This window comes from Nuphar pumila, chromosome 9 (assembly GCF_984573655.1).
Source record: "Nuphar pumila chromosome 9, dmNupPumi1.hap1.1, whole genome shotgun sequence".
NCBI lineage: Eukaryota > Viridiplantae > Streptophyta > Magnoliopsida > Nymphaeales > Nymphaeaceae > Nuphar > Nuphar pumila.
The window spans coordinates 16,678,443-16,691,900 of NC_143257.1; the positions used below are offsets into that span (position 1 = coordinate 16,678,443).

Here is a 13,458-nt window from a genome sequence, read left to right on the forward strand (position 1 = left end):
GGAACTCGAATCAAATTAGGGTTCATATGAGAGTTAAGAAATTTTAAGCAAAGATCATTATTTTAGCAAGAAATCATATATATAATTTTTAAAAGTTAACTTATAGGTCAATCATGAAATATTTATTTAAGAACTATAAATCTCACATAATTGAAGGTAATTTTTAAAAACATAAATTACTATTATATGCGATGAGTAGTTCGAAAAATAAACACGAATTTTATATTTGGACAACAAACGATTTCACCAAATTTAAAAGGAGATATTTTCAAAATATATGAGCACACGAAATGTGAAAAGAAATAATTCAACTATCATGACCATTAAACGAACAAACTATATGCAAGAAACATATTGTCAAATGCATAATACTTTTAAGAAAAGGGATACATACCGAATAACTTGAAAAGCATAATACTTTAGGAAGAGCAATGAATACTTCACCATTTCTTGAGCGACACGCTTTCCGTTGCACCAAAGGACAACCCCATCGTGACCTCGCTCTGATACCATGTTAGAAAGTGACTTGAAATACATTGGGTTCAATAATGAACCCATATCTATGCACGTGAAGTGCAAATATACCCATTAAAGGGAAACAACATAAGCACATAATGTGCTAACACATAAAACCCATAAAAAGGGAAAAATATGACATAAAGTCATAAGTTGCATATCATTGAAGAATAATGGAGAAGGGGTAAAAACCCCATTACAATGGAGCATAAGCTCCCTCAAGGAGTCAGAAATACAAAGGGGAGAGCCCCTATTTATAACAACAAAAAGGAGCCTTGGAGGGGCTCCACTCATAGACGTTGGAGCCCCTCCAACGGTCACAAATGTGACCGTTGGAAGGGGCCCAACGTCTATTTGAGTGGGCCCCCCAAGGTACCTTTTGGTACTTGAGAAAAAAGAAATAAAAAATAAAATAAAAATAAAAATAAAAATAAAATAAATTACAATCACATTCATAAAGTGAATGTGCGTAAAACAGAGGAAAAGACTAAAATACCCCTACGGCTAAACAAAAGGAAAATATATATTTTATATATATAAATAGGAGGATACATATACATATATACCATATATGTATATGTATCATCTTTTATATATATAAAATATGTCTAATTACAACAATTGATGGGTACATTTTAACACCACGACCCTGCCTTCTGCTCCTTCTTTCATTTCCTATAATGAATATGCTAAAAAATTAAAATGTTTAAAAACCTTAATTTAAAATATAAAAAATACATATAAAGAAGAAATTAAAAATAAAAAACACATGATCAAGATCAACATACCTTGCCTAGGTCTCCTGCTAAAGAAACGATCAATCCGGCCTTGAGGAACTGATGGTCGCTCTTGTATATCTGCACTAGTTCTACTAGCTCAGTTGGATTGATTTGTATCTTCTTCAACTTCATTTGTACGTATGATTATTGGAGGCAATAAAACTCTTGGTTGTGCATCTTTAGGTTTGGATTTGGAAATAGTGTTTGATTGTTGTGCACTATTATCCAAATCTCTCCAACGCATGTCTTCTAATCTCAACGTATTTTCTTTTACAATAAGAAGTTCTGGATTGATATTCCATTTTCGACTAGGTCCTTTTTTGTAGCGATTGCTGCACCTTTTTATAACAAGAATATAAAATATGAATGCTAATAAATAATCAATGCTAGAAAAAGAGAAAAAGAAAATACCAAAACAAAAGTACAACACTTTAATTATACCTGTTAATCAATCGAAGATTGGAATGAATATACACCAAGGTATCAACACGATCTTCATTGAGCCTATTTCGTTTAACATTGTGAATATAGCTATAGGTAATCTACACTCTTTTTGCAGAAGATGTGCTAATAGGTTGAGATAAAACCTTAATGACTAATGCTCTCAACTTAGGTGTATCACTACCATAAAAATGCCACCAATTAAGGACCGTCATTGTAGGATTCAATGCATCTATTCTTGCTGCATTTCAGCTAAATTTTTCACTTGATGCAAAAGTCACAAGTTGTGACTTATAAAGTATAAAGAGCTCTTCATTTCCAGCAGATATGACTTCAAGCACGAGCATTGCACCATCTAAGATATCATCATTTTCTGCAGAAAAAAAAGTTTAACTATAACAATAAAATGCAAATAAAATAATAAAATAATAAAATAATTAACTTTATTAAATAGATAGAATAAAATTTTTACCAGGAGAAACTCGTTTGACCACTCCTGCTGCTGGGATCTTGAGCTACTGCGATTCATAATATTTTGGAGTAAGCATGTCGGCTAGACTATGGAGATGTACATTCATTCTATCCCATCTATTTGAGACAATCTTATGAATCTTTTCATACGAATCTAGTTGTCTTTTTAGATTGTTTTTGATTTTCCCCAACATGTTGTCCGTGCCTTCATAGACTTCACAAATTACAGGGTCTTCTTGATCACAAAATTTAATTATCTTATATATGGGTTTTGTAATCAATAATGCTAAACGAAAAAAATCTCAATATTCTTCATCAAGAAGAGTTGTTTCTGTTGTAACATCCATTTTTTTTCATAGTTTCATCCGTGCATGATTGCTTCCGCTCGCTTCATCCATCTGAAATGACTGTGAGCCTCAAGTTCTCCCTCACATCAAGCAAGCACTTCAAAGTAGTATAATGTGAAACACACCTTGTTTTTGCAATATTTATTAGCTCTAATTTTTCATTTCTTCTAAAGATTGCTAGTGCTTTTGAAAGATTTGTGATATACTTCACAATTTCTTTGCTCTACAAATATGTTTCTCCCAACCAATGAAACTCACGTGCCAAATCCTTGAAGATCAAATTAAGTGTGTGCACAAAACAAGGTGATCAAAAAATATATTTATATGTTTGTTTTAATTCTTCACCTGCTAACTTTCAATTTGCTGCATTGTCTATAATCACTTGCACTACATTAGAAGGCCCCACAAGTTTAAATCCCGTCTTAAAAAACTCAACAATATTTGCAGCTGTTGAACATTAGAAAAATCGCTTGCATATAAGAACATTGAGCCAAAACAATTTAATGCAAGTATATTTATCACGTGTTTGTTTTTGATATTTGTCCAACTGTCTGAGATAATGGAAACTACAAACTCCTCAAACTTTTCTTGAAATTCATTTAACTCCCTATAAACACACTCTTTCTCACTGTCAAGCAACGTTGTTCGTGCTTTTTCATATGATGGGGGTTTATATCCAGGCACTTTACTAACTGTAGATATCATTTATTCCCAATACGGCGATCGAAGCACATTGAAAGATATACTATTTGCACAAAAAAATATTCACTAGAAGATGTAGTCATACTAATAGGCTTCGGTTTATCAATTCTTGATCTCCTCAATTCAAAAGAACTTGATGAAACCTCTACTCGTCGAACTTGCCTCCTGATTTTTCTTGCCAATTCTGTATTTTTTGCAATTACAGGACAAAAGGCAATCCCAACACTTTGTTGTCTGCACATAAAAACCTGAGTTCCACCTTTCTTTCCTTGCCCACTCTTCTTTTGTTTCAAAAAATTGTGCCATAGCACTGTTGTTTTATGCATGTTAGGTGGTTCGTCATTTGGGTCATCTTTAGAATAGTAGTCATCTAAGTCATATTCTTCTTCATCTTACTCATCAAAACAATTTTCTTTTCTGTCCTCAAACTGAAATGAACAATTAGAAGACCCCTTGCCCTTTCTTACATTGTCATTCCCAACACCACTAGACGATTTATGCTCCATATTGCAAAAATAATCATCATCGTTATCATAATTTTCATGGTCATAGTTTGTGATGGTCATTAGTGAAGCAAAGAACAGACAAATATACCTGCATCATAAAAGTGCATCATAAAAGTATAAAAATCAATCTAAAACACTTTAAAAAAGCTATTATTAACAACAAAGGATGAAGAGTGAAGAACACAAATCATTACTCTCATAATTTACCAATTACTAAAACAAAAAAATAAGCGTCATTTAAGGAGGTGAAAGATCTATGATTCTATAATATACTGTGATAAAACCGACAAAATTAAAAAAGAAAAAAAAAGTTCTTTCTTTCAAAAGTTTGCATTTATGAAAAAATGTTAAAGAAAGACAACATGACAACGAAGAAAGACAAAATTCATATTGGCCGACTGTTTCTAGCAATAACGATATTTATTTAAAATTTTAAACAACTAGCTGCAACATACTAGTTGCCCCACTCTTCTGATAGAGTAAATGAGCCGAGCCTGGGTGACTCATATTCAAGTATTTTTGAGATTGTGTGATGGAGACACGACCCGACTATGGGAGGTCGGTCTCGCAAATGCACGTACATGCCAAGTATAAGTGTACGATGCGGAAGCGATTAAACCTAACGAGAAAATAAATTTTGAAAACTATTTTGTTGTTTATCGAAAAAAAATAAAACACCAACTATGCTAAACCTTTCTAAGACTATATACGCATATATATATATATATATATATATATATATATATATAATGTACAGATATATGCATACGGAATACACTGAGGAAATACCCAAGGCAACAATGGTATATATATATACATACTATTTGTATAAGCAATTTCAGTTGACAGAAAATTTTAATGATTTCAGTTCAGAAAATGGCAGGATTCTGTACCGGGAATGACACGGTTCAGGTACAATTTCAAAGAGGTAAAACTCAGCCTGGGAGCCAAGCTTCGCGGGGGTTTGAGGAGGTACTGGATGATGCTGAACAGGGTAAGCGGGGCCGGCCAAAACTCAGGCGTGGGTGACGCCCCAGCTGATGACAGAAACTGCATGCATGTAAGAACGCCACAATGCGACACAGATAGAATAACACAAGTTATCGTTTGAAACTTAAATACAGCAGACCTTTTAAACCCAATAACACTCCTAACATTGCACGCCCAAGCATGCTATTAACAACAAAGTTACACTGTGCTGCAGGTAATGGAACCTGCACACACAGACACACATATATCCGCATAAACTCTGGGGGCTTACCACCGAGGTGGTATCCCATGTGGTAAGCGGGTCGTGTGCCAAGCTGAAAGCTGGAATCCCTCTGCCTCGTGGGGCTTAAGAGATGGTTAGGGTCTGCCTAACCCCAGCTTGCCTTAACAAAAATGAAAGAAAAAAAAAACTCTGAACGAGAGTCGCCATGCTTGGCTTGTGAAGGGGTTGCAGTCGTGCGAGAGAGCGTGAGAGAAGAGATGGAGAGAATCAAGATAGAGAGAGCGTACCTGAATAGATTCATCACCGGACGTCGGTGGAGGAGGTCGTCGGAATTTCTGGAGGTCGCTGGAACTCGGAAGTCAGTGGCCAAAAATGAGAGAGAGAGAGAGAGGGAGGAGTCACAGATGGTAGGCGAAAAACAAATCCCTAAGCCCCTTTCGGTTTTGTGTTTTCACGAGTTTTGTACAGTGTCCATTTTGCCCTTATTAAGAAAACGTTTCCTTTAAATTTTTTGTTTTTCACGTGTTAATTATTTTTTTAAAAAGGGAAAACTTGTCTTTCACGTGTTACGCGTCCGAAACGCGTCTCCCAGGAGTACGCATCCCCCTTTAAAGCGGAACGTGTCCCCCTTTAAAGCGGTATGCATCTCTCTTTAAAGGAAAACACGTTTCGCTTTAAAGGGATACACATACTCCTTTAAAGAGATACTCGTACCCCTTTACCCCTTTAAAGGGGTACACATATCCCCTATAAAGCGAAATGCGTCCCCCTTTAAAGGGAAATACGTACCCCTTTAAAGGGGGATGCGCTTCCTAAATTGCACATGCGCTTCCCCACGCGTTTCGTAAGCACCGCGTTTCGCGCTTCCGAAGCGGGTCTCAGGGAAGTGCGCTTCCCCTAGTCCATAGACGGTTCCGGTAACTCTGTGCTGGATCATGTCAGATATGAGTTGTGTTGAATGGGTATTTTATATTTACTCCCATACTTTTAACTAATCATATTGGAAAACTTCATAACAATGGTTGGATCCCTGTATCCTGAGTCGTATTCATGTGACATAGGACATGAATATGAAATACATGCAATTTATCCCAATCCAATCTCTATCTAAATCTCTGTGGCAACATATATAATAATATCAGATCTGGTAGTAAAAAAAGGCTAAAAACAAGCTTGTTGTGCTAAAAAATGCACATGGATTACATTTGATCCAAACATTAGGTCCTTATTGCCAAATCTTGCATCACCACTATGTTGGAAACAGAAGATCTTACCTTATTTTTTGGTAGCCAAGCCATTTCACGCATGACCTACACCTATGTCACATAGGTGCAGGTGCGGCGATGCGGCACTTTAAAAAAAACTTGCGGGGGTGGGGGAGGGTATATATATAATTATGCATATAAGTTTTAACAGTTAACAGTAACACTAATGAAATAAAAAACAATTATCATAATATCATCAAATCAATTCATCATCATTAACAATCTACAATTCTATTCTTCGTCATAAAAAGTTTAAAACTAACACCACAATTAAATCAACTTAAATATATTATAGAAACAATCAAATAAGTAAAGCAGAAAATAAGTGAATTATACAATATACTAATAAAAGAACCAAACAATGCATAATTATATACCAGAAGTATATCCTACACAATGTATATCACGATGAGGTAATAAATCCTAATAATTTTTTGCTTCATCATCAAATGCATCATAAGGAGGACTAAACTTAGATAAGTCCATGTTTGTAATGTTGAAATCATATTTTTCCTCTAAGTCACACTCTTCTGGGTTTACATTCCAAAATTTGGATGATCCTTGTCTGCATTACAAACCGAATTTGAAAATGTTAAATACAAGTATATTTAAATGAAGAAACTAAGAAATAGTTAAATAACTAAGAGAGTAATTAGTACCTATATTCATCATTGGTTCACGAAAGTAGTCGAAGATTCAAATGAACATATACTAAATCCTGCTTGCTGGTAAGTTTGTTTATCTTCATGTGGATTCAAGAATATGCCTTTTAATTTCTTTCACAATAGGATAAACTAGCCGACTGGGATAACAATCTCAATGCTAGACGTTGGAGAAGGGGTCTTTCTGATCCATATGTTGACTACCATGTGATAGGATCTATATTCTCCTCTATCGTTATTAATGCCTGTCCATATAACCTCGAAGATAAAAAATTTTCAAACTCTTGTGTGACTTGATTTAGAATATATGATTCTCGATAGCCTTGCCATACACATATTTCTATGCCTTGATAGCTATTGGTCTAAATTTGGATGGACACGACCAACACCACCTTTCTGCTATTTTTTTTCATAATATTTTGGATTGAGAGAATGTGCCATGCAATGCAAAAGAGTGTTGCTCTTATTCTATCTTCTGAATAAAATTGAATGAATATGATTAAAAATTATGAATCATTCAATGCAAGATTTTTTTCCTCATGCTTGAAAACTACAACTTGTATTTTTCAATCATATTATCTCACATCTCATAAACTGTGAAACATGAGCTCATCCTTATCAACTTCTCTCAACATTTTCCAAATAGGTTGCGTAAACTGAAGGAAGTATACGATTCTATCTGAAAACTCATCATCAATAATGAATTTCTTAATTTCTTGAGCTTTGACAACATCATCAGCACGATAGAATGTCCAATTCTCATCTGTCACCATGTTAACCAAAACATTTTTCACTTAATCCTTTTCACCATCACAATGATAGACGCAAAATGTGTTTCGGCAATCTTCAACAATTTTAAGTCAGAATGCCTATTAAATATAACATTAAGAAGATGGTGGTTGACAACAAAATTCTTAATGCTTTTGACATTTTTTTCTAATTCCTCAATCCATGAACATAGGGCATATGATGGTGATTTTTTTTTTTTTTGAGGTTGCAGATACTCTTGAGGGCTAGATTCAAGCTGTGTGCTACTTAGGGATTCCAAAACATATGAGGATACTCACTCTCTAAACTCAATGTTGCACATTTACAAACTGGTGTGTTATCTGTGATGATTGTCACTACTTTTTTATCACCCATTTTTTTTATTACTTCTGTAAACAACCCCTTCAAATACTCAACATTTTTATATTGCCCAGATGCATTAACTGCTCTAAAGAATACTGGACTATTAAGCGAAGAAGTAATAAAATTAATCAGTGGACGTCTTTGAATATCTATCCACTCATCAGAAACAATAGAAACTCCATTTTGTTTTCATGAATATTTTTTAATCTCTAGCAATCTCTCAACATTTGCCTTCTTTTCTGCAAGAATTGTCGGTCGTAGTTTTTCTAAGCTTTGAGGTACATATCCACTCAAGTTACAATTTACCAGTGAAGTAACTAAATCCTTTCAATAAGGATTTCTAGCTGCATTAAATGAAAGTGAACTAAAATAAAAATACCTCCTTACTTTTCTATCCATCTCCTCTCTTCCATATGTATTGAATGATGCGTGCATCATTTCTCTTTCTCTACCTCCTACATCTACTTTTCATTTTTTTAACATATTTTTGGTGGCTTAAAAAGGGTACACTATTTGCACAAGAATCACTCATTGTCTTCATTTTCTTATATTCATCTTATATTTTCTTGTATTGACTTCGCATTGCCTCAACTCTTTTGCATCCTGAAATACCATGTCCTAGTATCTTCAACAAATGAGCCTTAACTTTTGTATAAGACCCAACGAAATCTCTTTCATAAAGTGTGCATCGAAATCTCTTGTTTCCATCACCTCTTCCAGTTTTTGCAAGCTTATCCACGTGTACCCATAGTGCCTCCCATTATCACATGTTGCATCTAACGAACTTGAATTGACACTCTTACTACCACTATCAACAACACTAGCAACAAAACTCATGTGGGGATGAGGCTGACGCAAGTTCTTTTTCTTTATCCGTTATTTTTGTCTCGAAAACAAAAAATTATTATATTAAAATCAATTATGCACACAATCAAGATTAATAATATTGAGTGCAAGGTCAATAACAATAAGTTATACATTTGGATGCATTCACAATAATACACTTCCAAAGCTTGTTTGACCTTTCTTCTAAAAAATATTGTAGTAGTACTCAAAATTGTGTTTTAGCAATAATAAAAATATGACAAACCTTTTGCATTAATAAGGGCAAGGGATGCAACATCGTAAATTTGGCCACTGCATGCTGATCTAATTTGGCACTTAAAAGAAAGGTCAGCATATTGAACAAAAGGACAAAATCTTAGGATTTGCTACGTTACACCAAGCACAAGAGAAAAAGACCATTTAGATGCATTCACGAGTCGGGAGTCACGACTGCCATACATCTCTTAATGAAAAGCCTTATAGCAGAAAAAAATGCAGAAAAGTTTAATATAGCTACAAATTGACTATGATTTAAGCATTAACACAATCATGTAATTGTCAAATATAGATAAATCACAGAAATCACATGACAAAGATGAAAAAAGTTTACAGAATTTTCATCAATTAATGGTCAATATTTTATTATGATTTTCTTCATAAATTACATCACACATTTTATAAGAAAAATTGTAACTTCAATTACTTTTTTTTACATTTCTTCCTTTTAAATAAAAAACGCTATGATGAGCAAAAAACTAAATATCATTATGAATATTTGAAAAGAAATTGTTTTGATTTAGAAAACTTAATAATTATTTTAATAACAAACAAACAAAATGGTTTTGAGAGTTTGGGTCTTACAAAATTGTTTCTTCACCATCACAGGACTCGTGATTCATGATCTTGTTAAGATAAACTCATGCACTCCTACGAATTGAAAGTTACTTGTGATTTCACCTCAAACTCATATAATCTCAGGAGCTGATCAGCACTCATGATCATGTGAGTTCGAGATCGAGCGGAGCAAAAGCTCGGCTTGTTTTGCTGTTCGAATTGCTCATGCGACGAGCACAAACATGGGTTGTTCGTGATAGATCCGAGCCGAGCCAATGTAAAATCCACATTTTTACGAGGAAAAAAAATTCAGACCCGGGTCGGATCCGGATCCGACCCGGGTCAACCCTAACCGTGCCCCCCCCCCCCCCCTTTATAAGAAATTAATACCCTGATTAGGTTCATTTCTTTACCTGCCTATGTAGGGAAATTAATACCCTGATTACCCCTTCTGCTTTTATATGGAAAGAGAACCATGGAGTTTAGTATCTTTCTTTTTTTAGTTGTGTCTGGAACAATGGGTACTGCTTTCCACAATGCCAGATTCTCTTAATAGTTTTCTGCTTATTTGTAATGTGTTCATCATTGGCCATTATCTCTATTTCTTCAAGTATTTATGGGAAGTCTGATGCATTGACAGGGTTTCTGTTCTCGTGAACTACTTTAAAATGGCATTGGATTGCTTCTTTGCTATTTGGTTTGTTGTTGGCAATGTGTTGATCTTTGGTGGCCATTCCTCTTCTTCTGAAGCCCCAAACTTGTACAGGTATGGATGCATTTTTTGTGGCTACTCTCTCTCTCTCTCACACACTAATACGTTGGTTGATTCTGTTGTGATTCATGTTCTCAGGTTATGTATAGTATTTTTGACCTTCAGCTGCATTGGATATGCTATGCCATTTATTCTCTGCACAACCATCTGTTGCTGCTTTCCTTGTATAATCACTATTTTTGGTTTCCGGGAGGATCAGTCCCATAACAGAGGAGCTACTCCAGAAGCTATTAGTGCTCTTCCAAAGTACAAATTCAAGGCAAGTAGAGGTCGTGAAAGAAACAAGGATGAGAATGAAACCAACACTGATAGTGTAGCCGATGGTGGTATTATAGGAGCTGGTACGGAAAGGGAGAGATTAGTGTCTGCAGAGGATGCCGTAAGTCCATTTTTTTCAATTCTTCCGAGATTAGTGCACTTTTTCAACTGGACCTGACCTTAGAAATTATAATTTAACAAACCATACTTAAAAAGAGTTTTGTTGACAATAATATTCAGAAATAGGAAGTCTGTTTCATGCATCTCCAGAGAAAAAGATACGAGATTGCAGACCAGATGTTTTTTATGGCCTTTGTTTATCTCCAGTGGTCTCTCAAAGTCCTTTTTCACTCCAAGTCATTTATGTTCGCCTCCATGTGCTAAGACCGACTCACATCCATAATGACTCTACTAGTGGTCTCAGTCCCTTGTTTTCTTTGGTGATTTGTGAACCTGGTTGGGTTGATTGGATCTGTTGGTGCATGACTGACCTCTAGGAGTCAGTCAGATCATTACCTTTTCCCACATAAATTGGGGAACATTATGACATATAGGGGAGTTAAAGTAGGGCTTTACACTTAATAATGTCTAAGGTACATCACAGCCAAGAATGGTTGTCCCAACCAGCTGCATTGAGTTGATCTTGCTAGGTCGGCTATGTGACTGTTCAAGTCATGTTAAACCATGAATAAATCAAAATGGAGCACATGCTGGATGCAGTGGTTTATTCAGCTTGCCCTAATCATGGTCCTTGTGACTTCTCAATGACATGTTCAGTCTTTCTCTCTCTCTCTGTGACCTATCCTTTCTGGTGAAAGTGGTCTTGGTCCGTTTATAGTTGATTCCAATCGTTGTTGTCTTGGATAGGTCTGCTGTATTTGCTTGGGGAGATACGTCGACAATGACGAACTGCGGGTGCTACCATGTGCACATTTCTTTCATACTGACTGCATCGACAAGTGGCTGAAGATCAATGCACTGTGTCCACTCTGCAAACATGAAGTTGGTGAGAATTCCAGGTCTGGACCTGAACCAAGTTCTGGTTCGCGTCATGGGGAGCATAGGGTGGGAGCTGAGGTTGCTGGGGCGCCTGGATTCACAATGGTGTAGGTCTCAGTTGGGTCTGATGAGTCAGTGAAATCAAATACTGTCATCGAGGACCATATTAATAGAAAAATATCTGAAATTTTTCAGAGCATTGCTGAGACTCCATGACCGAGGGCGTTCTTGATGCTTCTTCTGCCGTGAAGGTGGTCGATCAGAGAATGGCAGTTGATTTGTAGGCGGGGGCACGCTTGCACTATTAAAACCATGCTCCCTTGTGAACCTGATACGTGGCTGGGCCCTCTGACCTTTCCTTATCCTTCCGCCTCTTTGTGGAGCTTGTGATGGCCTGTCATTTTCATGACCACGTTGTGGGAACACGTGCATGAGCATGTTATAGCCTTTTGGTGGTAAAAGCAATAAACCGAGGGGCTATTTTGCCTTGTAAAAATATTTCTTGATTGTCTGGTTTAGCTGAATTGAGCCTTCTCTCTCAACATTTTTAAATATATCGTGATTGTCAACTTCATACGGCTTGACCTATTATGGCACCGCAAAGGTTTCGCTTGTCGACCAGCTAGTGCACGTCATCTTGTGTTTGGACGTTGCAAAGTTCTACACCCAGTGTTATCATTAACTGGTTGGGGTCCGCCTAACCCCAAGCTTGCCTTTAAAAAAATAAATGAAAGAAGCCTTTAAGTTTACATGAATTGATTATATATATATATATATATATATATATATATATATATATGTGTGTGTGTGTGTGTGTGTGTGCTTGCTTAATCCATACATGCTCTAAATCCACTCACGCTGAGCGTTTATTGCACTAGTGGACAGTCAGTATTTTTTTGTTTGCAAAAAACTCAAAAATCGGCCTCTCGTTGCTAAAAAACAATTGAAAAGTGATGGGTGTCTACGCAGGTGCTTTTAGCAGTTGTTTTGAAGCGCTGCGAATACATTCTTTTTGCATTTTAAAATGCTTTTTCGTGGTGACAGTCTAGGCAGTTATGGATTAAGCAGCTATCACTTCCTCCCTCTCTCTCTCTCTATATATATATATATAGTGCTAAACAGCATGATAAATGGTTTTTTCAGCTTCTTCAGAATTTTTTATAGGATTTCAGCCCTATAAATGTGTTGAGCATGATCGATTTACTAAGAATCCATACTTAGACGGTGTGTTTTCTATGAAAAAACGAAGTTTGAAGCCTCAAATTTACAGAGATTTTGAACCGTTGATTTTTTGAACTTTATAAAAACTTAGTCGTGTTGAAATCAAATGCTTCAAGGACTGATCCTTATAAAATCAAGTACTACATAGATCACATCTTTATGGTCAGAATTTTAAAATAAAATAAAAAAACCCTCCAAAAATCCATTTCGCACATATTTATATATAATCCTTATAAGACGAGGATACGAGAAACAGTCAGAACTGGCTTTCATATTTCAAAAAATCAAAATTAATGTCAGACACAGGCTCTTTAATTTCAAAATATCAGAATTAATGTCTGACCATTCTGACATTAATTTTTTTACTTCAACCTCTCTCTTTCTCTCTCTTACGAAATGCAGATCTCTCTTCAGGCGCCGTAGGCAGCCTTCTCTCGCTCCTCCCTCAGGCGCCGTAGGCAGCCCTCTTTCTTTTGCACCTCCCTCCCTCAGGAAAGGGGCGACGACTGAAGCCCT

The 13,458-nt window shown here is 35.9% G+C and overlaps 1 protein-coding gene across 2 annotated transcripts in view; it reads left to right on the top strand.

The window, feature by feature from the left end:
- The window catches only part of LOC149828466 (E3 ubiquitin-protein ligase At4g11680-like), a 28,879-nt gene extending 16,584 nt beyond the window's left edge, over positions 1–12,295 (top strand). The window contains exons 3-6 of one of the 2 annotated variants that reach the window (XM_090017602.1): positions 10,333–10,458; positions 10,543–10,843; positions 11,590–11,832; positions 11,917–12,295. In XM_090017602.1, the coding sequence (XP_089873728.1) occupies positions 10,333–10,458; positions 10,543–10,843; positions 11,590–11,832 (670 nt within the window). In that variant the 3' untranslated portion in view covers positions 11,917–12,295. The remainder of the gene's footprint in view (positions 1–10,332; positions 10,459–10,542; positions 10,844–11,589; positions 11,833–11,916) is intronic. The other variant, XM_090017601.1, reaches the window with a different exon arrangement.
- The last annotated feature ends 1,163 nt before the right edge of the window (positions 12,296–13,458 follow it).